This window comes from Zeus faber (assembly GCF_960531495.2).
Source record: "Zeus faber genome assembly, chromosome: 18".
NCBI classification, from domain to species: domain Eukaryota; kingdom Metazoa; phylum Chordata; class Actinopteri; order Zeiformes; family Zeidae; genus Zeus; species Zeus faber.
This window is the reverse complement of record NC_137210.1, coordinates 16,927,332-16,948,430: the sequence shown is the minus strand read 5'-3', so window position 1 is coordinate 16,948,430 and position 21,099 is coordinate 16,927,332. Positions and strand designations below refer to the sequence as shown.

Sequence of the window (21,099 nt, the reverse complement as noted above, 5' to 3'; positions counted from 1 at the left end):
AGGTCAGCGTTGACAATGTGCAAAAGTCGACCGGAGCGCCGGCGCAGGCGACCGCAAGGGGCGGCGCCACTTCTCGCCTTCTCACCATAATGCCAGGACCATGTTAGAAAGGGCACAAACAGCATAAATATGTTGCCTATGTGTCTTGTGTCTTTTCTCTTAGAATATGTGGTATCAAGGCCACAGACCCCATGTCCTAAGGTTTTGTCTCCGGACCCCCAATTTGAGAAGACTTTTATTGTTGGATGTGTTTTAGTCCAAACGTTCACAGTATAGTACAGTATAACAATCATCAATGATCACAATTCTCTAATGGTGCCCACGTTTTGTAAATGAAACAGCGGTTACGTTTAGATATAATAATACAGCTTGGGACCCCCTGGGGCTTCTTGAATGATCCCTGGGGTGGTCCCTGGACCCCACGTTGAGAAGCGTTTCTTCCTCGGCGAGATGACAGATACAGACCGTGTGATTTTCCAGTTTGAAAACGGCATTTTCGCACCAAAGGCATGTTTTTTTTAAGGTGGTCGACCTGCCTCCCCCTCCCAAAAAAAAACAAAAACAACAACAACAAAAAAAACCTAACAAAAAATAACACACATCAAACCCAACTCGTTGCAAAACAAACCTGACTAATTCGGATAATCTTACATCTGAACAAACGAGCACAAAGGGAGGGATCGGTGGAGCACTCGAGATGGTCGCGTTCGCCGTTCAAACGCTTTTGTAATTCAACACACACGCTCCACGACGCGGCGCCAGGGACTTCCGTAATATTGTGTTCACGTGACCAAGCTTGCTTCTCCGGACCTGAGTCCACCACTCAACATTCTTTCCCCTCCGCCTTCCGAGTCACTCCCCCCCCCGGTTCGGCCCGGGTCACTGTTCACCTCCGGCGATGGAGACGGAGGGGGATCTCAGGCGCCTCACGCGCCTCAAGCGGGCCCTTTCCGCGACCGTCTCCGCGGGGCTTCTCTCCGCGGTGCTGGTCGTGGTCTGGGTGATCCACTACAGAGAGGGCTTGGCGTGGGACGGAGCACTGGCGGAGTTCAACTGGCACCCCGTCCTAAACCTGACCGGATTCATATTTTTGCAAGGCATGGGTATGGTGATCTTTGTGGTTTTTATGGTTAAGGGACGGTCTTGTTGTGAACAGATAGTTAGAGCCGAGTCTCGCCATAACGTTGAATTGTGTAAGTAAAAGCAAAACGCGCCGCAGCCTCTGTTTCCTCTACTTCTATATTGTTCAAGCTGCACTGTGTCACTTTTGGTTTTACGGTATTTGGGATCTGGCGCCCCAACAGTTTATGGGCGCAATCGCACTGTTATTTAGTGAACGAGGCGCCATTCTCCATATTGCAAGTCGGTGTTGCATCACGATGATTTTGAAGCTGTTGTTTTTTTCAGGTTGAATTAAATGACATAGTGTTGCTTCAACCACAGCCTATGGGAGCTTGACATGCTGCTTGGAAACTGAAGAGCAAGCTGGTAAACTGTTCATTATAATAAAGTAGAGTGCTTTACTATAATGGATAGGTTGCCAACACTGATAGTTACAGTTAATACTTCGTGCTGTAAAGAATGACTTGGTGACAGCCCAAGAGGGCAGACGTTACTCCGCTGCTTATCGAGCTCCACTGGTTAACTGTCGCCGCTCGCATCAGGTTCAAGTCTCTGACGCTCGCCTACAGAGTGATTGTTGGGAATGCTCCCACTTAGTTAAACGCTCTTGTAAGAGCACATGTTACACCCTCCCCGGGTGCTGCGTTCGTCAAATGAGCGTCGCCTGGCTCTGCCGGCCGCACAACCACGGCAATCCAGGCTGTAGTCATTTGTAGTTCCACGTCGGTGGAACGAGCTGCCAAAAACCACCAGAGCTGGGGCCTCCCTCTCTGTCTTTAAGAAGCACTTGAAGACCCAGCTCTTCAGAGAGCACCTCCTCTCGTAACTTACAATTACTTAGCACTACTTAGCAGTATTTATTTATTGTTACACTAATGTTTCTGTTGCAATGTAGCTTGAATGTTATTCTCCCTTGTAAGTCGCTTTGGATAAAAGCGTCTGCTAAATGACTAAATGTAAATGTGAATGTAATAATATTGGATGACATCCTTTTTTTTTTTGCAGCTATTATTGTCTACAGACACCCCTGGACTTGGAAGTGGAACAAATTGTGGGTGAAGATTATTCATGCAGGATTACATTCCTCGGCGTTCGTTTTTGCTGTTATAGCCTTTGTGGCAGTTTTTGATTTCCACAACAATGCAGGCATCCCCAATATGTACAGCCTGCACAGCTGGCTGGGAATGGTGGCCTTAGTACTGTACTCTCTCCAGGTAAAAGTATTTTTATGTTTTTCTGTTAATCATCCTTTTTGGGCCATATTGATCACAACGCCACTCAACTCAAAATGAGCTGAGTGCGACTTGGTCTCTTCAAATGTTTATTAAAGGTTTTACATCCAAGCATGCATCTCAATGCCATATTGTCATTCAAAAAATTGTTAACTTTTACACCTTTAAAAAATATAACACTGTATTTATCGCCGGGGGGTTTACGGTTTATCACATTTTATCAAACAGATTGGTAGACAGCGACATTCAAACTTAATCAATTAATTAAATGGTTTAATTAAGTCGTTATTTAATGCTGTTTAGTCATGTAAACGCAACCTGGCCAAAAGCAGTGCAACACTAATCACTGTTCTGTCATTTCATCTTCCACGAGCAGATTGTTCTGGGAATAGGTCTCTACTTGCTACCCATCGCACCTGTGTCTCTGAAAGCCGCGTTCATGCCACTTCACGTGTACAGCGGCCTGTTCATCTTTTCCAGCACCATAGCCACTGCGCTCATGGGCATCACAGAGAAACTAATTTTCGGCCTGTACGTATCTGTTGGAGGCAATAAACACACACGGGGAAGAGTAATTCACACAAATGTCGCACTAGGTCTCTAACGATGACTTTTTACTTTCTTCTAAAGGAAAGACCCAAAGTACAAGGACTCGCCCCCAGAGGCGACTTTTGTGAACCTTCTAGGACTTGTGATTGTGGTTTTCGGAGCGCTTGTCTTCTGGATTGTCACTCAAAGCCATTGGAAACGCCCAAGTGACCAGGTCTTCCACTCTCTGCAAACCGAGGCCAGCACCATAGTCCGGCCAGCTCTGTCTCAACACCCCGGGGGCCTTGACCCCGGGGCATGTGATGATTTCAGAAGGAGGGGTATTAAACAAGAGGCCGTGGATCTTCAAGATTGATCCATTACATTTGTTTACTGCTAATGTAACCTGCCGATATCAGTCAGCGGAAATGTCACAAAGATGTTGCAAATTGTTTGTCTCCAAAGAGAAGCTTGCATTTAAATAGCTGAATATATTGTTTTTATTTATATTTTTTATACATACAGCATCTCACCACATTATGTGGTCGTAAGCATGCACAGAATAGTATCACTGCTGATGTTGTTATAGACCTTCTTCAAAGAATAACCGCACACACCCTAATGTTTTCAAATGGCAGAACTACTGAACCGCTTTTTACATTTACAAGTCATCTATAAGTGCAATGCTTTTGTGTTTCTGTGTAGTGACTTAGTTTGTTTTATACGGACAAAATCCTTTAACTATGTATCAGCTCACGAGCTGTGGTATCTTTTCATTGCTCTCACTCAACCCCCAGGCAAACAAGCCAAGTCAGTAACAATAAAATACCATTTACACAATAAAAGTGCGGTGTAGGCGTTTTTCTTTACACCCATCTAAAAACAACTTGAGTTTCAATCACCTCGAAGTCCTGCACCTTCATGCAACTCCACGGTAGTGAGTTGATGTAACTTTTTCGGGAGGTGCAGCGGCTGGGAGGCGGCAACGCCTCAGGTTGTCCCTCCTCGGCTCCCGTAGTCGGTGTTGCGACTGGCCATCCGCTCGGCCGATTCGGGACAACGGCCCTGGCGTCAACTCGCAACTCGAATCCAAGGTTTGTTTAGCGTTGCCGGACGCCCGGGGTAGCTGGTCCGCCCCCCCCCCCCTTGCTCACAATATATCACCGCTGTGCTCTGTTCTCCAACTGGCCCACGTTGTTGGCCGACGTCGGCTCGCTACGGCAGGTGCAGACGGCGACAGCCCGCTTTAGCTTGGCCCGAACGAGCGTTAACGTCGTGAGAGTCGTGTCTGCCTTCCGCCTTTCTCACCGGTGTCGTTTAGCTGCCGCGCGATGGAAGCCGGTATTGGTGCGTGCGCTGTTGGGGCTCCGGCGGTGACACGGAGCACCGCGGTATCTAGTTGAGACGGCTAGTAGCGCCACGGATAGTGCTAACGGTTAGCAGTTCACCCGGTGACAACAGTGACGGGCAGCGGCCTGGCCCAATCGATGGTTGGTCCATTGCGATGATTTAACACGTTTATCAATGTCAAACCCAAACGAATTACTGTTTACAATGCGGGCCGGTGCGGTGCTTGTGAGTTTGCCGATCCGAGGTCCGAATTGTTTGTAAAAAAAAAAAAACCTTGTGTGTATGGTGCAATCTTTGTTGTCCGGTTGGGTGGGGTCAGCAATGGAGATGCGAGACTCGCGAACGACTCATTTCAATGACTCGGGAGTTTGTAAGAGTGTGTGATGGAGTGAATATTCCACTCACACCGAAAAACATTAGTGAGGCATAAATTCAAGTCCAAGGCGAAAAAAAAAAAAAAAATGCATTTGGCATCATTGATTGTGACTGATTTGTTAGTTTCCCATTTCACCCTAATATTTTTTTTTGACAGAAGTTATTTTTGTGACTCACTCTTTGCATTACTCTGCCAAAATAAGTATCTTATTTTATTTATTATTTATTTATTTATTTTATTTTGCTAAAATATTTACCGGGATCGGCAGTTTTCCATTAATAATTCATTTAATGAAATGATTCTTGTGGCGATTGCGTTCACGACTCAACAGAGCAGACTCTTCTGAATTCCGTTTATATAGTTTGAGCTAAACACAGTCATCGCCTCCCAGAAATGTCTGGAAGTGTTGTCGTTTACTCTTTCTTGTTCTGTCTGTACGCTCATTGCTGCTACTTTAATTATCTTATTCTTACTATTAAGTGCTAGAGGGGCTGTTTTTAACCCTCATTGCTGTATATTACACCCTTGTTTTACCGATGCTCAACTCTCATATATTTGTTATTATTGTCTATTTGTCCTGCTGTTTATTGAGTTAATTCAATGTTCTGCAATTTCCACCCTGGATATATATATCGGAGTTTGTTTCTTTTGGATAGTTATACAACTCTTTCTGTAAATGCTTGCCGCAAAGTTAATCAAATGCATTTGCGCCGAGAAATACATTCATCAAGCTGATGTGGTATTTGTATACAGCTTTGGCATCATGTCGGAGAAAAGTGAACTAAAAGCTGAGCTTGAGAGGAAGAAACAGCGGTTGGCACAAATCAGAGAGGAGAAGAAAAGAAAGGAAGAGGAGCGCAAGAAGAAAGAGGTGAAAGTCGAGCTTCTGGAAACATTCTTAGATCCCGTAGCCCTGCCTTCATGATAATAAATTGAAAATCCAACAACAGCACAATATCTGTGCTGTCCATTTTTTCGTGGGCTAATAAATTCAGACAAAAACATTTTGTTGACATATAAAACAAGTCTATCATCGTCTTTTTTTTGTCTCACTGAGCTTTTACAAATTTGATCTGGAACATATCCCCGTATCCCCACAATCCCCTTTTAATGAGGGGGAGCGTGGATCTTATTAAGCTGGGTTTCAATAATTAAAGACGCTAATAATGTTTCCAGGCGGACCAGAAGAAAGATTCTGCTCCGAACCAAGATGACTCAGACCTGGTGAAAAAGAGGCGTGAAGCGGAGGCCATTCTGCAGAGCATGGGCATCACCCCAGATGTCCCTGTTGGTAAGGATGCTCTATTTTGTGAAGTTATAATTACAAATCCACTGATGCTGATATCATCTATTTGTCCAATATCAGGCTAAATGGGTTATATGAGAATATGTGCTGTACAGAAAATCTGAAAAAGGCGAACAGAATGTTAAATGCGTCTAATGGAGAAAATTGATAATGTCATAAATTATTCCTGAATCCCCCTACACAATATGTTGCACACCCCCAGACCTGCCAAGCTCTGCCCCCTTGAACTACCCCGCTTTCATCCTCAAGTTTTTCTGTTTCAATTGTGCAACCAGTGTGGCTAGCATGACGTCCATCTTTCTTATGATACTCACTATGGCTCCAGGTGTGATTAAAAAAATGACCAAGGCTTTTTCATTCCACCGTGAGCCAGTTTTGGAGGGGAAAATAGCCTTGTGAAACAGCCGTAGCCGAGACCCAGGATGCAAAGTGGAGCCGAAATGACGATCCTGTTGACAGTAGGCTAGAGTGCAGCGAGGAGTCTGAGGTCTTCCTTGCACAACTTAGGCTGTTTGATATGATGACATTTGACATTTGATATTATGTGGATGAGGATCCTGGTGCAGTCTGAGGCACTGGCTCCGGGGAAGCGGTAGCTGCGCCCCCTTCTATCAGCAGTTCTAACAGCAGGATCAGGAGCAGCAGGCACAGGGCAGTAGAAACAGGAGCAGTGAGGCTGCTGGATACAAGAGGCAGCCAGGGTGACGGGAGGAGCAGCGGCAAGGGGGCAACTGGGGAGACTCGATGCTGGTAAGCTCTCCAGAGCCCGATGGAGTAGGGTAGCTTATGCTCGACTGTTCAAGCAGTTGGCTAGCTGGCTAGCTTAGCCACCAGGCTAAAAACAAACAGGTGAACTCATGTGTGCTAAGAAGCAGGAAATCATGAGGGAGGGAGAGAAGGGCAAAATTAAATACAGATTCATTTACTTGAAAAAAATGCACATTATTTTTAATAGAATACATAGTTAAGAAGTTGCTCATCTAAAGCATGTATAAATCATTTTCTTATTCTAAGTCACACGAAAGCTACATTGCAGTCACTGTTTGATGCAAAGTTGTCTGTGACCTTTTATAATTAAAGAAATTAGCTTGAAAGGAAAGGTACAGTGTTGGGAGGTGCTGTTCAGGTGGTATCCACCTCTGGTTATATATTGTCAGTATATTTACTGTATACTTTATTCAGAATAAACTAAGTAATCCTTTTGAAACAAGATTTTTTAGAGAGAAATTGAAAGCGCTTTGCTGCATTAACAAGCATTTCTAATTGCGAACAACAGGTGGCAGTAGAGATCCACTAAATAATTATTTGGAGCCTGTAAACTGCAGGATGATCAGTGACAATCTCATCTCTTCCTTCTCTGTTCACTATACTATTCATTTTCTGATTGAAACTTGGTTAATGCTTTTGTTTACTTACTGCCTTTTTTCCCAATTTACAGGAGCATCTTAATTTGTTTAATTTGACTTTTTAATGTTTTGCACACCACAGACCATCACTAATGTTAAAGCTTTCTGGAACTCTGTCAATGGTTGTGGAATACATACATCTAACAAATGGATTTTTCTTCTCTTCGCAAAAAGAACAGTGTCTACATCCATGTTACTGTTTTTCTCCACTGTGTCTAACTCCACCCTCACCAAGAAAGATATTTTGTCTCTCTGTCTCTATATCCAGTCCCTCCTCCCATGTCGCCGACTTCCAAATCAGTTGGCACACCAAGCGAGGCAGGGAGCCAAGACTCTGATGGAGCCGTGGGACCCAGGTACACACACACCTATCAACACCTATCAACATCATGGTTTAATTGCAAACTACATTCCTGTCTTGCTCCAAATCTCCTTTATTTACTAAAGCACAACATAGTGCAGTGCTGTGATATGTGTGTAAGTCTGGCAAAAGCCTAATTGTTGTTTGAATCACGGACTGTCTTTCCTCCCAAGGTGAAATATTGGTGTGGTTTTAGGCCTTTTGGTGTTTCTGGTCATAGAATGAATCCTCTCTTAAGCATAGCCAAATATAGCAAGCAGAAAAATTATTTTATGGAAAATGTGATGATTGCATATAAAAATGGCATTGTATTTGTTATGCAAACTGTGTGGCATAAAATAGAACACAAATACAAACCACAAATTTGCAAGCCAATAGCAAACTTGGAAGCACTAAGGCAAGACCATGGTTCACCCTGCTATGGTGAATGATGACCAGTTTATTTCAATATTGTATACGTTTATTTATTATGCAAATTAAGCTGGTAGCGTTGTAATTGAGCTGGTAGCGTTGAAAATTAACAATAAAACAGCAAGCCCATGCAAAGCCTAGGGGAGTTTTTAACCCCTAATTAGAGCCCCTTCCCTGGGCTGAAACTCAAGCTCTCCCAGTGTCCCATTAGGCCAAGCCTGCTCTTCCCCCAATGTGTTGACTCATTTCGCTCACCAGCCTGGCCATTTCCTATGTTCACGGAGGTCATGTTTTCTCCCCGAGGGCTCTCTCTCGTTGCCCCTTACTGTCTACACAACATCTAGACTCTTTAGTCTGACACAGTTCGGCGTGTATGAGCCCTCCAGGAGGCACATTACAACCTGTGTCGTCCAACTAAGTAGCTCTGCATGTCCATACATTTTAAACAGATACCCTCCTCGAAGCCATAGTTTTGTTTTTTTTTGTTTGTTTTTGTGGTTAGATCGATGTGATGGCGCGTTGAATAGCCTCGTACGAGCCATTTGGCTCTTAAAACCACAAAAATTCAATCACATCTTTGCTTAAAATGTATGCTTTGTGCTCTGCTCTTATCAGCATGTTGTGTGCCTGAACTCAAATTAATTTGCTCTCCTGGCCCGCCTGTCTCTCTCTCACTAATGCCACCTTGTTGCTGTGACACTAACCAGGACTCTGCACTGGGACTCTGACCCGTCCACCCTTCAACTTCACTCTGATTCTGAGCTGGGGTACTGGACACTCTCTTCTCTCCTTTCCTGGTCATTTTCCCTTCTCTCAAACTATAGCATGGTTACCTTTTTTTCTGAGTCGTTTTGAACAAAATAAAAAAAATATATATATGATAATCGTCATGCATGAGCGTGCGAGACCAAATCTGAATTCACCTTTTTGTTAGCCATTGTCCTACTCCGTGGAAAAGCTGTTTATTACAGTCATCATTTGGTCTGACACTATAATAGCTCTCATGGGATTTTGAATGGTTAAAATTTATAATCGTGTTTTAGGCCTTTAGCCAGCGCTCTTATCCAGCGCGGCGTGCCATGATGTCTGCAATGAAAGCTAAGGACAGTTACCATTTCCGGGCTGTTTTTTACCGTCCTCACTGTCCTATTACAATCCTCAGAGGTTCAATGTTTGAGTGTCGCTGTGCTTTTAGGCGTGTACCAGTGAAGCTGGGGATGGCAAAGATCACCCACGTGGACTTTCCTCCACGTGAAACTGTGTCATACACCAAAGAGACCCAGACACCCATTATGACCGAGCAAAAAGAAGGTAATACTCCTATTATGTTGTCCACGGTAACCCATGAGATACAGGACCGAATCCTGATGCTGACTATCCGCACATAGGCTTTTTTTTTTTTTTTAATTGCACATGTAAATTCATCAGTTTCTAAGGAATGTGGGTCAGATGTACATTTAGTGTTTCCTGAACAGTGGGAAATAAAGCATGTATACAAAATTAGAAACTCTCTCATCATTTCATATTTGTATTACATAATTTATTTACATCTCTTAGAAATGTTCCCTTATAATGTAAATACATTTATAACATCAGAGTCCATTGAGGGTGAATTCGGCAATAGTTAAAAATGCTGGTTCTTTTTCAGAAGATAGATAAGATAACTGAGTTCATGCAGCACAGCTCCTTTTTTTTCCTTAAAGGCATATATGTGAACACCTTAAATAAGGGATTGTGCTGGAAATGCAATATAATGCTTAAGCTTGGTCCCTTTTACAAATACTATAACTGTCAAAGGATAATCCTTTTTTGTAATACCATTGCAATTTGATATACCATAATTATTTTGGTATTGTAAACAGAAGGTTGGTTAGCATGATCATACAAGCTGAGTGAAAATTAAAAGAAAATTGCAGGGGCTCCGGAAATGTAACATATGAAATTCACAAACGCCCCCCGGCCCCCAAACTCTGCATCTAGTGTTGTACCAATAGCCCCTCATGTAGAGTATGAGATGGCCAATACACAAAAGTAGAGGGGGTTGGGGGGGTACAAGCGCTGTGCACGTGCCTGCCCGCTGAATCCAAAGCGCATCGATATGTATGTAATTGCTGCAGTGGAGCTTTCATGTGGTGCATCAGAGGGGAGTGTTCCGGCTGCTACCAACATCCACATGGTACGCACATGTACCGTAAAATATGCAGTATTTGTGGCAGTGCATCTTGTATTGTTTTACGGAATGACAGGATGTGAGACTCACTGTGGCGGTTGACAGTTGCATCACTGCAATGTTGAAGCTAGCTTCTACTGTAAGCTACAGCAGCCAACCATTACGTGAGGTGTTTTTCTTTTGTTGTTTTTTATTTTGTGTCATACCACTTGACATTGATACTTGATAGGTCTTTTCTCCTGGCTCACAGGAAGTGTGCCAGACCACTCCATTAGTCCTGTAAGACTGAAACGTCATCTCGAACACAGTCCAACAGGCTGCTTGGATGCTGCCTGAGATTTGAGCTTTAGCCTTTTGGGTGAATCAGGTTTCCTGGAGGCCTTTTCATTTGCTCGATCCATTCAGAACATGGGTTACGCACACTCTCTTAACACTTGAAAGTCTGTTTAGGTGTGTTTGTCGAATCAGTCTCCTGTGTAAACTAGCTTGTTGACATGTCTGTTTTTATTTTATATATTTTTGGAAACCACCAGCCGAGCGAGTGTAGGGGGGTAAAAAATAGATTTCTGTGCAGACTCCATGCAGAGCTGTTAAAGAGTGTACCTTTTCTCCGTTGGTGCGAGCACATGGACTCTACGGGGCAATGTAAAAGTGTGTTAAACAGGGATGGTTTCTGCCGGCTGTTCAACACTCGTCCCCCTTCCCCTCTCTGCCACTATGTAATCATTTCATCAACTCCCTCGCTTCCCTGTCTTCTCCCTTCACCGAACAGGCACATAACAAAACACACTCAGTGACATTGTTCGTTTTCACGCCATCACTCCTGGCACTCGATGAGACGGCATCCCCTTCTCCGCTCGCTCCCCTCTGCGCATATTTGATGTGTGTGGTGTCGTCGGGCCTGTTCTCTGATTGAGCGATTCATCGTGTTGTCAAGAGGAGGCGACGGCGCTGCACTCTCAAGGTCAGCGGGCAGTAGCGTGAGAGGGAGCCGCCGCCGCCGCCCGGCTACCACACACTCTACACTTCTGCCAACATCTGAGGCATGTCTTGCAGTGGAAAGTGGCATATATATATATATATATATATATATATATATATATATATATATATATATATATATATATATATATATATATATATATACATACATATATATAAAATTAAAAACGTAACATACAGAACCACTGTACCTTCTACACAAAGATGCCAAGAAAATCCCTTCTGTGTAGTATTTCACATGTATACGACTATACACAGACTTTTTTTTTAATATTAATTTACTCTTTTATGATTTGTCCCAAATCAGGAAACTCTGATTCAATATCTGGCCCTGCACGCAAATGTGTTTGGAGTACACTGTTTACTAATATGCAGCATCAGTAAGCACTCTTTAACAAGAGGCTGTAATTATGGAAAAAGATATTGGAGGTGGTAGTAGTGGTGGGGTGTTTATTGAGTGGTCTGTGTGGCACTGTGCTTAAATAGCCTTGTCAGGAATACAAGAGTGTGCCAAGCAGTTGAGTAAATTTAAATTTTAATTAAATTTGATTGTTTTAATCACTCAAAATTCAGAGGCAGGTCAAAGCTTGAATCACAAAAGGATCTTAATGGCCCCTTTGTTTGAAGTACCCTCACATTTCTGTTCACCTTTAATGCACTTGATGATTGGTACTGTTTAAATACCCATTGTTTTGATTCTGTCATGCGGTAGAGCAACATGTAGAGCAGGAAAAAAAGATTATATATTTATCACACTGTTGGTTTTAATGCTGTATTATTGCGTATATGATCTGTCGCTCCCTTTCTTTAAATAATTTAGGAGTCGCATGACTTTGTGTTCAAATGCTGAGTGATGGGTCTCTTGTTTTTCTTTAAGGAGTTTATACCTCAGCATGTCTAACGGAACTAGTTGAATCAATGTGGAAGTTCTCAGTCCTGCCCAATCTCTATCTGTTCAGGAATAAGATTATCCTTTGTTTCTACGTTGCAGCTTTTACTACTATGTTACATCGATAGCTTCCATAAGACATGTTGGTTTTAAATAATTGTGTAAGCGGCACAGCGCTTCCTGATGTGTGCTTGTGTGTCAAAGAATAATAGTGTGTGAAGAAGGAAAGTGTGAGGCTTGTGTGCTGTTTCTGTTAACAAGGCACGTGGCCGCAAAGTCAGCTGCAGTCTTGCATTTGCTGATGTTTGACCTTTGTTGTCTTGTCTGGACATATAAAGAGACTAAGACACCTGCAACATGGAGTAAAGATCCTCTAGTTGCATGCTTAAATATCAATGGACACATGGCGTGTTTGCATTAATATATTGTCCATTAACAAAGACCTGTGATTACACCCCCCCCCATCTAAATGCCCCAAAAAGCTTTTATTTCTTAAGTGGTACAAAAGCCATAATTGGGCCTGCTTTGAGAGGAGGTGTCAGTGTATAGGACATTGGTGATCTGGGTGAATTCTGTTAAATTTCCCCACAGAACCCCCTCCGTCAACACCTCTGTGTCCCGTGCCCCCTCCGCATCCCCCAGAGGGGTCACCAGGATCACTATTTTTTCACCAAATGGCCATTTTGCCTGGCAGGTGCATTATACCCTTTATTTTCAGATTGTCTATCCGCTCCTAATGCCTGGCAGGTTGATTGCTCTGGCTGCCTCGCCAGGGAAAGGGCTGACGAGCACGGCCGGGACTAGCTGAAAGACAGTGATTACTGTTTTCCTTTAAGCCTGATTGAGGCCCTTGAAAGGAAAGATTTTAACCTTCTCCTGTTGGCTCCAGAGCATGGCCGTACATTGAAATGGCTTGTGTCATCAATCCAGTTCTGTAAACTCAGGAAGCACACAGGAAGCCACCTCCCCCGAACTCCAACCTGGAAAGGAGGGGGGAATCACTTTTATAGACAAAGTGACAGATGACATTATCATTTAGATTATCTCAATTAACAGAAAGTCAACACTATCGCCATGAATTAACTATTACTCCTACCAAGAGAAACTCTGTCAGCAACCTGCAGTTCTTATGTTTGTTTTTTAATTATTCACAATATACGTTTACTCATATAAGCTATTTATAATTCCTGAGACATGTTTTTTCTACATATTCTTCCGAATTTGAGCCAGAGTGCAGTTTGCCAGCTGGTCAGCCCACAAGCTGTATTTTCTTGTACATTCTCTGAGATGAATAGCAGCCCCAGGACCCCCGGGGGGACGGTAATTGCACAGGCTTGCTGTTCAGAGGGAAGCTTGTCTGGGGGCGGCCAGGCGGAAAACCTCTGTGCCATCCTCATGCCACCTCTGAAGAGAACAAGACAATCCCAGCGCCGCCATCTGCTTTTGCACCAGGCCGTCAGCTGGCCGGACCAATGGGACGGGCCAGGGCAGCTGCTCCACACCCTCTGCCCCGCTGCCCCTTGGCCTGGAAGGGGGCAACTTGTTACTGGGACACGGAGGAGATGGCTACACTGACAACTACACTTTGCGCTGAATGGCCGAGGGCTCATTAGGAGCGTAAAAGACGAGGGGGGAGGTGTCCTCGTAACTACCAGACACCCGCTGTGCCGTCTCCCTACAGCACAAATGACAAACCTCCCCGCTTTAGAGGAGCAGGTTCTTTCAGAAAGCCAACATTGTGCTGGCAAACCAAACAAATGCAAGGCAGATATACAGAATGAGTCCATACCCGTAATCACCGTCTTTTAAAAAAAGGAAAAAAAAGTGGAAGAAGAAGATAATAATGGCTTTTGGTGAAGAGTATATAAAAGATCTGAAACATCTACACAGAGGCTGATTTACATGAAAATGTATCCCTTTTTTTTGTTTATTTCTTCCTTAGCTTTTATTTTATATTAACCATCTCCTTACAAAATCCGAAGAATTTGCATAATGTCTTCATTCATCATAGGACTTTTAAAAATAAAATAAAATACATCTATAGTCGTAAGAGCCACAGCCCATATTTAATCATCCAATAAATATTTTTTATTATTATTTGTTTTTTATCAAAGATTTTATTTTATTTTTTCAAACAGAGGAGGAGGAGGAGGAAGAAGCTGCTCCACCACAACCAGCACTGGAGACCCAGACTGAGAAACCAGTCCTGGAAGAGGAGGGCGAAGGTACTGGTCACTAAAACTCTTCCATTCACTGGATATCATTGATAAATCCCGTTCCATGTTTCTCATACACCGATCAGCCACAATGTTAAAACCAACACTTAATAACCACTAATATTGTGTAGCTCCCCCTTGTGCCATCACACATGATGTCATTCACATGATGTAGAAGAAAATGTGATTCATCAGACCAGGCCGCTTTCTTCCATTGCTCCATGGTCCAGTTCTGACGCTCACATGCCCATTGTAGGTGCTTTAGGAGGTGAACAGGGGTCAGCATGGGCGCTCTGACTGGTCTGCGGCTACACAGCCCCATAAGCAGCAAGCTGTGATGCACTGTGTGTTCTGAAACCTTTCTATCATAGCAGCATTAACTTTTTCATCAATTTGTGCTACAGTAGCCCTTCTGTGGGATCGGACGAGACGTGTTAGACTTCTCTCCCCACGCATATCAATGAGACCATGGGCGCCCATGACCCTATCGTCACTTCACCGGTTGTCCTTCCTTGGACCACTTTTGGTAGGTACTTACCACTGCATACCAGGAACACCCCACAAGACCTTCTGTTAGGGGGATGCACTGACCCAGTTGTCTAGCCATCACAATTTGGCCCTTGTCAAAGTCACTCAGATCCTTACGCTGGCCCTATTTTTCCTGCTTCCAACACATCAACTTCATGAAATGACTGTTCACTTGCTGCCTAATACATCCCACCCCTTGACAGGTGCCATTAGAACAAGATGAGCAATTGGTATTAACTTGGTGGTACCATTTACCTGGTACCACCAAGTTGGTTGGTTTTAACCTGGTGGTTTTAATGTTGTGTCTGATCGGTGTATATTTATTTGTGGTCACAAATATGTGGCAGTATCTATAAATCCCTGTCAAATGCTATGTAGAAGTGTAAATGCATGGCCATCAATTTTTCACGCTGCCAATGAAATTTTATATAAAAGAGTAAATATAGATATAAGATGGAAAGAAGAATGGACACCACTAAGTGATGAGGTAAAATACTGCGTTTGTGCATCCTGTTGATAAACTTCTGTTTATACTAAAGTACACAGTGGTGTAAAGGAGATGTGAAAACATGAGCATATATTCAATTATATTATAATTATGCTAAAATAAAATTAAATGTTTGTTCAACTATTGTATTCCTACCATGGTGCAATTTTGTTACGTTTTACATTTCATTATAAAAAATTTTGATCAAAATTTACATTTTTAATTTGTATTAGATTTGATTTTAATTGTATGTGCATGACCAAACACTTTGGTGTTGAGCAGTTGTAAATTCATTATACTAAATGTTTTCTACTACTACAACTACTACTTCTACTACTACTACTACTACTTATGGTAAATGCATAAATTTGCCTTCTCTGAACTTGTACACAAGTTAGTTATGTTCACGTCTCTCTCCAGCAGTGCCGCCACATGAGCTGACAGAGGAGGAAAAACTGCAGATCCTTCACTCCGAGGAGTTCATGACTTTCTTCGACCACAGCACGCGCATCGTGGAGCGGGCGCTGTCAGAGCACGTGGACGTCTTCTTCGACTACAGTGGCCGAGACCTGGAGGAGAAAGAGGGGTAGCGTGATCAGATTCGTACCTCTTGTTTTGTTTTTGTCGTCCCTAGTTTGCAATAAGCCTTTTGAGTAATTGTGGCATTGATTTGGCGTGTTATCTTTTCCTCAGTGAGATCCAGGCTGGAGCGAAGCTGTCCCTCAACAGGCATTTCACGGACGAGCGCTGGTCCAAGCACCGTGTCGTCACCTGCCTGGACTGGTCTCCTCAGGTCCAGTGTAGCACAATTCCACATTTCACAACTGTTCCACCAGCACAATAGTCTTAACAACCAGAGCACAGCTTCAAAATTAATTCACTACCTAAATAGCAACGCAGACACCTTGGCCTTTTACTGTCTATTCCCTTAGCTTTTTTATTTTATTTTATTTTTTATATAGTTTCTGAATTTGTTGGATTTATCGTGCTAATTAGCTGTTGAGAAATATTTACCTTGGCAGAGTACTAATTCTTTATGATTACATGGCCCGCTTTTGACATGATTTACTTTAAGCCACAACTCCCTAAGGAACGGGAACTTGTGTCACGCTCAAATTGTCACTTAGTCAGAGCTGTAATGATTTGTTTCCTCTCGTGTCTGCATTCATTTTGTGTATGATTCTGCAATGGCTTTTGACATTGATTGAATGCCGGCTCTGTATTCACAACATTCTCTTGCTCGAAGCAACATCCACACCCAGTGTTGGGGGGTGGAAAAAATGTATTCGCGAACTGTAAATCAGAGGCACAGTGGAGGTTAATGGTTTGTTTACATCTGGGTTGTGTTTTATGAGCTTTGCTGGCCATTCATTCATCCGCCCTTTTTAATGACTCCACACTCTTTATTTATGACTCTTTATTTACCTACTGGGGTTAACCGCCTGAGCGCCTTTAGAACTGTACAGTAGGTTTGTGTCCAAATTATTAGAAGGAAATACGAATGCGAGTTAGCAAAGTTTTGCAAGGGGTCGCTGCGTTGACTTAACGTAAACCTTGAAGTGGGCGGCTACTAAATGCTGCAGTCCGTTCAGCAGCGACCACAGAGGGCAGGCGAGGCTCGTTCACCAGGCTCCGAGCCCGGGGCCGGCGGCCTCTGCTTCCTCCTGACATTCATTTGGGCTGATTTTTCTGTCACCAGTATCCTGAACTCCTAGTTGCCTCATACAATAACAACGAGGAAGCCCCCCACGAGCCAGACGGTGTGGCCCTGGTGTGGAACATGAAGTATAAGAAAACCACGCCGGAGTACGTCTTCCATTGTCAGGTACTATGAGCTCTACACGCCTTACACCAGTGGTATGGTGGTCAACCCGGTATTCCAAAATGGTACAAAGCCTATATGATATAAATTTTGAATTAACCTATTTGACCAATATGGTTACAAATAAATTAAGGCCATTAAATTCAAAAATTAAATACATTTTTATGGTATTTATTTGATAACTTTTTATTTTTATTTTTTTTGAGTCAATGTGAATTTCCCCACCATTCACTGCCCGCAAGTTGGCCACCTCCGCCACTCTCTCATCCTCCTTGGTGGCTGACTCCCTGGCCAGACACCCCCATCCTCCATTTTTTTTCTCCCGCTCCCCTTAGACGTATTCATTAAATCACACTATGAGTTCACCAGGCTGGTATCCACCTTCCACCACATCCCTCTGCAAACATGTGTTTGTTTGGCACCGGAGAAGACCTGTGGCGCAGAAGCTGGCTGGAATTTGAGCACTGCGCTATGATTAAGCTTATGAGGCCAGGATGGTTATCATGTGCATCTAAACAAGGACCCTGTGTTCAGACATGCTAGCAGGGAGAGCAGTAGAGATCTTTTTTGCTGGCCGGCCTTATTACGCTGGCAGCCCTGAGGGTCGCAGACCAAGACAAGTTGAGTAGAACCACATGTTGGCGCCTCCAGAGCGGATGTGGACACAGGCACGTTGCTCGAAAGAATAAAACTGAACAGAAGTGTCAACGTATTTTCCTCCATGCCTCCAAGTGGGCTTGAAATGAGATTTTCCTCACCCACATGTCAACATTTTCCTTTTTTTTTTTTTTTTTTTCTTTTTGCGGGGGAAAATAAAAGTCCTGTTGGACTGATTATTCCGCTCACATGTTTAGTTAAGGTCGAGATGAGTAAGACTGCAGAAGGTCGAGCAGGCCACCTAGAGACTGAGCCCCAAGTCACGATAGGCTGCATGAATACAGTCGGCATAATCTACACATGATCTGTCCCGTTAACTCCACGGTCGCTCTGCCTGCACTGTCGGCGCTGATTCATGAGTCATGGAAAACACCGGATTGTCGGAACCAAATGAGATCGAGTTGCATGCTCTGCTGCACCACGGCACACTGCTGCAGCCACACAAGCGGCCTGGGGTGTGTGTGTTTGCCAGCGGTGGAGGAAGGACTCAGAACTCTAACTTTAGGAGAAGTACAAATATTCTAAGCACAAAATGACTTTCTTAAAAGTGTATACCTTATTGACATTTCAACTTAAGTGAAAATATATGAGTGCTTTCTCTTAAATGTATTTAAATTATTAAAAGTAAAATACGTGTCATATTTTATGCCAAGATATAACATAGATAATAGAGAGGCATTTGCTTTGAAATCCAGCCCAGTAAATGTTGAAAGTCTCTTTTACCTAATAATGTACTTTAGCAAGTACAGATACTTGAAAATGTACTAAAGTACAGTCACAAAGTAGTGATGTGTTGTTACTTTCCACCACTGGTGTTAGTCTCTATAGTGAGCCTGGAACACTGCGCTGCTGTCTGCCATGTTGCGCTGATTGGATCTGACATGGCGCTACATTACAAGAGACCTGTCGCCACGCTGTCTCTCGGTGAGAAGCAGCTCAACCAGTCTCTCTCTTTTTTTTTTTTCTCTCTTTCTTTTTTTTTTTCTCTCCCCACTCCTCCCTCTCTGTGCCAGTCCGCCGTTATGTCTGCCGCTTTCGCCAAGTTCCACCCCAACATCGTGGTCGGGGGGACTTACTCGGGGCAGATCGTGTTGTGGGACAACAGGAGCAACAAGAGGACCCCGGTGCAGCGGACCCCGCTGTCGGCGGCGGCACACACGGTACAGATAACAGCCCCACACCGGCCTCAGACTGAGTCCCTGCTCTGGGGGGAAAAACTCCAATCGAGTCGTTCCGTTTCCTTCCCTCTCCGCAGCACCCGGTGTATTGTGTGAATGTGGTCGGGACCCAAAACGCCCACAACCTGATCAGTATCTCCACCGATGGCAAGATGTGCTCCTGGAGCCTGGACATGCTGTCCCAGCCGCAGGTAACGCACCCATGTGCAGGGCTCTTGAGAGCGAGTTAATAAAATGTCTTTGATAACCACGGAATATAGTAACTCACAATCAAACCCCCCCCCCCCCCCCCCCCCACAAAAATGTCGCCTGTTTCAGCATCGCCTGTGCTTCCTTCCGTACGCGAGCGTGCTGTCTCTTAGGGCTCGCTACTCTGATACAGTTAAATCCTATTGTTTTAATTTCTGAATCGACTTGAAAATTCCAATATCGGTACTTTGCAGAAATGCATCGAAATATTAGTATTAGACCGAATTTGTTCAATGAAATATTTTCGTAACGCTCGTCAGGCGGTAAACTGAAAAGTTGGTAGAAATTCTAACTGGGTATAAAATGTCTATATAGAATTGTGTTGCGAGTCATTTCATCAATATCTGATTTAATTGATAATTTATCGAATTGTGATCGAAATTGAGACGTGAGTTCCCGCCAAATACCCAGCCCCCACTGTCTCTCACATTCAACGCAAAATAGGAATCTTGACGGCTCGAATGTATTTTCTGTGTGACGGGTTTGGTTTGGTTTTTTTAATTTCGATGTATTTATTTATTTTTGCCCCTTCTTTTGTGTACGACTCGTTTTTAAAAAAGTCGAGAAAATCACCTTTTGCCAACGTTGTCATTCCTCCCGTCCTGCCGAGCCCGTCAACGTCAGACGTTCATTCATTCAGTCCCGCGCGCAACCGGGCCAGTCACGGTCGAACCGTCGCTTGATTTCTATGGGCTGTGCTTGCCGCGCGGCGTCTTCACATAAAGGACTGAGCAGGAACCTCCCCCTCCCCCCCAACAGGACAGCATGGAGCTGGTGTTCAAGCAGTCCAAGGCCGTCGCCGTCACCTCCATGTCCTTCCCTCTTGGAGACGTCAACAACTTCGTGGTGGGCAGCGAGGACGGCTCCGTCTACATGTCGTGTCGGCACGGAAGGTGCGTTTTCCCTCGCCCCGCTCGCCAGGAAACGTAGACTCATTGGGCCCGAGTGGGACGCCGCGTCGAATAAATAAGACCCTCCCGGGGCGCGCGCTAACGCCGGCTTCCCGGTGCGAAGCGAATCCTACACTCAATCTCCCGCCTTTTTTTTTTTTTTTTTTTTTGGAGGTTTCGCCGCCGCCCGGGCCATCCTGTTTTTCTTTTCCGCCTGTCAGTTGTGTTTGTAAAGGTTGCCGAACATAAACAGGGCACACATGCAAGGGAAACAAATCAGCCGCCCCGCCCCGCCCCGCCCCCCCACAGTGTGTGTTTTTTTTTGTTTTTTGTTTTTTTTCTTCTTCCTCCTCCCGAGGATTTTTCAGAGTGAGGGAGTTTGTTTACACTCTGGTGTCCCAAGGAGACCTAACACTGCAGTCTGGCACAAAGCTCCCATTTAAACCCGACAATCCACACTGTATGTCCGGTCAAAAAGGATCCAGCTCAAAACGATGTATTTTTTTTTTCATTCGTAGATTTAAAAGTTTTCTAATTGAGAAAGGAATGGGTTCACCTCGTCAAAAATACCTTCATTTCAGGAATTCCTGGAATCGTAATCATCTTTTTTGTTCCTTTTATACCTTCTATAAAATGATGACCCCGAAGACAGTTTTCCTCCCCTGATGAAATGCACCAACCTTGCGTTAAATCTGTTGCAACATTTGTCCAAACGGCTTCAACCCCCCCCCACAATTTGATCCAATTTCGAATTCAAGACAATTTAAATATTCTCGTTCGGGGAAAAACAAAGCTGGAGAACAGTCGACACGCTCGCTTCTGACCAGTCGCATGCACTCGAGGGTCCGGGATCGAGATTCCACCGATAAGGCGACGGAGCAACGTGACGGGCCGCCTCAGTCGCTGCATCCAAGTCCTG

The 21,099-nt window shown here is 44.0% G+C and overlaps 2 protein-coding genes across 3 annotated transcripts in view; both read left to right on the top strand.

Moving 5' to 3' along the window:
* The first annotated feature begins 854 nt into the window (after positions 1-854).
* cybrd1 (cytochrome b reductase 1) lies at positions 855-3,727 on the top strand. The gene is made up of 4 exons (XM_080019473.1): positions 855-1,103; positions 2,128-2,336; positions 2,731-2,885; positions 2,985-3,727. Exons 1-4 carry the CDS (start codon positions 899-901, stop codon positions 3,256-3,258), a joined length of 843 nt encoding a protein of 280 aa, XP_079875599.1. The 5' UTR covers positions 855-898; the 3' UTR covers positions 3,259-3,727.
* A 164-nt stretch (positions 3,728-3,891) lies between these two features.
* Positions 3,892-21,099, top strand: part of LOC307244570 (dynein, cytoplasmic 1, intermediate chain 2a) — a 20,800-nt gene continuing 3,592 nt past the window's right edge. Inside the window, exons 1-12 of one of the 2 annotated variants that reach the window (XM_080019804.1) lie at positions 3,892-3,976; positions 5,362-5,479; positions 5,785-5,899; positions 7,589-7,676; positions 9,288-9,403; positions 14,292-14,378; positions 15,808-15,970; positions 16,078-16,177; positions 17,084-17,209; positions 18,877-19,023; positions 19,119-19,232; positions 20,050-20,183. In XM_080019804.1, coding sequence (XP_079875930.1) covers positions 5,372-5,479; positions 5,785-5,899; positions 7,589-7,676; positions 9,288-9,403; positions 14,292-14,378; positions 15,808-15,970; positions 16,078-16,177; positions 17,084-17,209; positions 18,877-19,023; positions 19,119-19,232; positions 20,050-20,183 — 1,298 coding nt within the window. In that variant the 5' untranslated portion in view covers positions 3,892-3,976; positions 5,362-5,371. Of the gene's footprint in view, positions 3,977-5,361; positions 5,480-5,784; positions 5,900-7,588; positions 7,677-9,287; positions 9,404-14,291; positions 14,379-15,804; positions 15,971-16,077; positions 16,178-17,083; positions 17,210-18,876; positions 19,024-19,118; positions 19,233-20,049; positions 20,184-21,099 lie in introns of both variants that reach the window. The other variant, XM_080019803.1, reaches the window with a different exon arrangement.